Source organism: Bolinopsis microptera, unplaced genomic scaffold (genome assembly GCF_026151205.1).
Source record: "Bolinopsis microptera isolate Bmic1 unplaced genomic scaffold, MBARI_Bmic_1.0 sca47, whole genome shotgun sequence".
Taxonomy (NCBI): Eukaryota; Metazoa; Ctenophora; class Tentaculata; order Lobata; family Bolinopsidae; genus Bolinopsis; species Bolinopsis microptera.
The window spans coordinates 25,593-30,733 of NW_026971819.1; the positions used below are offsets into that span (position 1 = coordinate 25,593).

General features: G+C 35.0%; 1 protein-coding gene across 1 annotated transcript; it reads left to right on the top strand.

Annotated features, from left to right (window-relative positions):
* Positions 1 to 649: 649 nt before the first annotated feature.
* On the top strand, positions 650 to 4,762 carry LOC134825732 (phosphatidylinositol 3,4,5-trisphosphate 3-phosphatase and dual-specificity protein phosphatase PTEN-like; the record flags this gene model as incomplete). Its single annotated transcript, XM_063837941.1, has 7 exons — positions 650 to 659; positions 2,698 to 2,868; positions 3,051 to 3,095; positions 3,456 to 3,633; positions 3,936 to 4,043; positions 4,422 to 4,477; positions 4,672 to 4,762. Coding segments are annotated over exons 2-7 (642 nt in total), but the record flags the coding sequence as incomplete, so codon positions are not given.
* Positions 4,763 to 5,141: the final 379 nt, after the last annotated feature.

Sequence of the window (5,141 nt, forward strand, 5' to 3'; positions counted from 1 at the left end):
CAATTTGAAAAGACCCCAACTCATTGAAAGCATATATAATCATGGCACTTTCAATCAGAAACTTCTTTATCTATTCTAATTTATTTATTAAAACTAAAGAATAATTACCTGATATGAAATCAATTGAAGCTATCTGAATGAGCAGACTAGTAACTCCAAATCTGCGTCTTTGTGATAACACGACCAACAGATACGAGTTAAAGATACTGCAAAAGCTCCCAATAATAACAAGCAATATTCCTATGGTAGTGTCAGCTGAGTGGTGACTGGGAAATATTGGTCGGGTGTCGTTGATGTCAGACTTTCTTGTTCCGTAGGAAAAGTTCTGGTCTATGTATTCATGGCAGTGATCTTCAAGTGTTTGCATAGTTATGCTACAAAGGGTCGGGTTGTTAGTCTTTCATTAAATCCCTCAGATTATGCAACAACTGAAATAGTTGTTGCTATTGAAGTTGTTGCAACTGAAATAGCAACAACTTGTAATACTGAAATAGTAACTTGAATACTCGGTTATGCAAGTTTGCCAACTGAGTAAAACAAATTTTTTTTTAGTAAAACAAATTTTATTTTATACCCACAATCAATTCATATTTAGTTCAAATATTTAAAGTCAAAATAACCATTTCACATAAGTGGTTATATTATAATAAAATAATTTGTGATAAATTAATAAATTAATTTACACTCAAAAATGAATGAACACTGCATCCGACATCCTGAGCTACTTGCCAGTGATTTAGTCTTATGGGAACCTACGCACGGTAGAGCACAGCAAGGCCGACCAAGACAAAGCTACTTGTCTATGTTACTGAAGGAAGTTGGGACAAACTCTAAAGAGGAACTGCGAACCCTGATGCGGGACAGGGATATATGGAGGGGGTTTTCTGGCGTAGATCGGACTTAGCTCCGACATAGTAGTAGTAGTCAAAAATGAACAAAATATACACAATTTTTACCTAGTGCAACACTGGTTCAGCGCGCGGCTGATCGAAAAAGTTTGATTTGATTTACTAACTACAGTGTACAGCGTACATGAAAAAATTACTTACTGAATCTTTTAATACTAGACACATTTTAATTCAGATGTTGTTCAATGAGTTAGCCACAAAAATGTTCAAATTATGTAGGAGGGTAAAGGACACAATTGCTAGTAGTGCTTCTTTGTGCCCGTTGACTACAATGAACATTTTGCGGAGTTTCTCCAGACGGCTTTTATCGGAGTGCGTGTTATTTACTTGGTTATGCACAAGCCAGGCCAACATTTTGTTTTTGTGTCAGCCGTGCTACCAGGTTGCAGAGTATTATAAACACTAAACAGTTATACACTATACAAATTTGCTAATACAATATCATGCAGAGTCCGATCTAGCTGCAAACGTCAGACACCACAGTTCAGCCGCCAAGTACCGTTTAAGTGAACACCGAAACACGAGGTTTAGGTGTCATTTTGTAAATCACTTTATGGATGGACTGAAACATCAAAATAGAAAGTTTATGTCAGAGGTAAAAGAAACTGCTGCAGGTCTCTGAAATTTCAGCAGCAATATTGACTACATATAACATACTCTGATTAATAATCAGCCATTTTAATTGCTTAAGAATTTGTAATAAGACCCTAATTTACTGAAACTGATGCCATGCACGTGCACAGCAGTCGGAACTTTGAAGATTTTAGCTGCCAACCTTATATTAGTTAGATAGCAAAACTCATTTAACTAAAGACCAAAGTAACTTATAATACAGCAATAATTATTACACCTGGCACCAGCTCACTGATAAGAACCAAGTAGGGATTTGATTCTTTTGGGTGGCAATTTTAACTAGTCAAACAAAATTATCCCCTGGCCAAGCCAAATATCACTCTCAAAAATCTACTGTCTGCCAGCTGCCTAGGCTGCATACAATTAAAATTATTGCAAGACTAGAAAATATTTGCACTTTTATTAGTATCAAACTTGCTATCCTAAATTCTGGTTGCAGAAAATCTAGTTAAGCAGATATGAATTTGTTCACTGATTTAGAATTGAAGGAGGATCAAGTTCTTTGCTTTATTAATATAATATCAATAAAGGAACAAGTCACCAGAGCGTAATACTGCAACTACCGAAAAGGCCTGAAACCAGCTGGCAATCTGGTTATATATAATATAGAGTCTGGTGACAGTACCAGCTTGTTGCAACAGCTCAAAATTAGCACCTGAGTGAGAATTTAGATGGAATCCTTGGCAGGTGAACAAAAGTTGGCCTACTTGGTAATTTGGACAGACATGTCGAAATTAATACCTTGACATATTTTAAAGTACAAACTTAATGAGGGATGAATTATGAGTTATGAGAACTCTGCATACGTCAAACTTTGATCAAATTTGCTATTTCTGATATCAAACTTATTTAGACTTGTTATATACTGTACCCTACTTGATATGCCCTGGAATAATTGTGTTTTGACCCTGGTAATGATCTCGTTGTTGTGTACCAAATATTTACTATTCTATTTACTGAAAATATACCATTCTATTTACCAACCATAAACTTCTCGTAAACGATCTAATTCGACATCCTGCCTTTCAAATTCATGCTCTTAAAACTGAGAATTCTCCCTTTTTTTACAATATTATCATCCCAAAGTAGCTTCATTACATAAATTTACTTTCAAATTAAATAACGTATTCCTCATAAGCTAATTAACAATCCCCGAAGCTTTAATGACAGACAAAATAAAAGAGCTAGTTTCAAAAAAGAAAAGAAGGTTTAAACAGGATGGCTACAACTTAGACTTAGCGTACATAAAACCCAACATTGTGGCCATGGGGTTCCCTGCAAATAACCTTGAAGGTTTCTACAGAAATAACATAGAGGACGTTCACAAGTGAGTTAGAAACCAGTTTAATAAATTAATTAAACAAGTTTAATGTAATATTCTTATTATATCCTTGATTTTGTTACATTGTATTTATGTCAATTGTCATGATGTTTGGGTAATCTTATGAGAGAAGTTAGATTCGAAATTTCCATCTTTGAGAAGGATTGTAAAATGATATTCCATTTCAGGTTCTTTGAGGAAAAGCATGCCAATCATTATAAAATCTATAATTTGTAAGTATTTTACGTAATTTGTAAATATTTGAAATTTGAAATCTGAAATTCATTTTTGTTCTGAAATTTCTGACATTTTTGGGGAGGTGAAGCATATTTAGTTAACACGTGACAGTGATTCAAGGGTTTGATTGGTCAATGGAAGCTGATCGGTTAATAGCTGTCACGTTTCAGAAAAATGTACCTCTCCACCAAAATCCTAATCTATTTACTTCTTTAGTCAAAACATTAAGATATATTACATTGTAACATGCCTGAAAATAATTCAAAGTGTGATAAAATTATGCTTTGCTACTATACTACAAGAAATCAATTTACTTCTAGCGATTGTATGATGTTTTTAAATTTACCACAATCCAGGTGTAAAGAAAGACAGAGAACTTACGATAATAAGAGGTTTCCAAAAGTAGCCCACTACCCGTTTGAGGATCACAACGCGCCGCCATTTCAGCTTATAAAACCTTTCTGTGAGGATGTAGCTAACTTCCTTGCGGAGGACGAGGAAAATGTAGCTGTTATCCATTGTAAAGCTGGAAAGGTAGGCAGGCTTTTATTTTAACTGCTTGTGGTTGGCGAGAATGTAGTTGTAATCCACTCATTCATAATAGTGGAGCAGGCATGTTAAGCATGTTAAGCATGTTAAGCAGAATTTCTGGTTTTTAATGAGTTATTTTCAATAACTTTATTGTAACCATTCGTTAAAACAGTCTCGATATAAGTTATATCCGTATTCAGTTTAACTAAGGGCACAATGAATCTGTATATAATAATTCAGCACATTTCTTTAAATTATGAAATAATTATTATAACCACTTAAATTGTTAATTATACTAATCACAGGGGCGAACAGGAGTTATGATAGTATCTTATCTTTTACATGAAGGAATATACGAGACCGTCCAGCCTGCTCTACAATTTTATGGCGAAGCTAGAACCTTCGACATGAAGGTATTACATATCTGTCATTTTATTCATTTCCATATCGTTACATTATCCTAAATCTAACGAAAATGTTAACTCCTCTAGTCCTCTTGATGCAAAAAATATTTACTTTAAGAGTGGATTGATCTTAACAAAATAATGGTGGTAGCGTTAACCATTTCAAGGAAATAGATTGTTCACTTTTTCAATATATTTTGCCCAAATATGGTTCTCCTTCACAAAATCTTACTTTGAGCTTTTCCATCTCACTTTACATCTCAATAATGCAGTCTAATGTTATCTTTGTGTTATCATTCATTGCACACGTACATTGTATAAAAATACCGGACTGGAATGTGCATACAGTCAATCTACTCAAATAAAATATATAATTCATATTTTCAGGGCGTTACGATTCCATCACAGCGTCGATATGTCTACTATTATGGTGACTTGGTTATGTAAGTACTGCTATTGCTTCCTTATAAATATCTTCAGAATATACAGAGAGTTTATTTTAAATTATTCCCTGTCAATGTGTAAGTAAGAATTAGCAATTAATCGCCCAAAGAATTGCCAACTATGAGTAATATGGGTGTATTGATGTGGCAGAGAAGGAAATTGTCAATTAGAAATTAACAGCGTTTTAATCCAGGCGTGGACTTAAATACGAAGCCAAGACGCTGTTATTAACGAAGATAAAACCTTATCAAGCTGCCTTACACGCAGGCTGGTTCAAAAAGAAAGTTAAAATGTGTTTTGTCTTTGGGAAATTTTGTTTTTTGGGTGAATGCCCAAGAAAGCTATCGGAATTGTTGTGTATAAAAATTACAAACTCCCCCAAAGGATGGAGATTTTTTTTTTTTTGGGAACAAACAGTGCTTTTGGGGTTGGGTTTACTATTAGCGGGAGTTAAGGGGAGTTTTTGGAAAATTAATTTGGCCCCCCCACAAACCGTTTGTTGGGGTTAATTTCTAAATTTTATTGGGGGGAAGGAGTGGGCCCCCTTTTCCGCCCCCCCCCCCCGTCCCCCAAAAAACAGCGCTCAAGTATAAGAAAAAAAATGCCTTTCCCCGGTTTTGGCAAGGCCCCCTAAAAGTTGGGAAGAAATTGCCCCCCGCACAA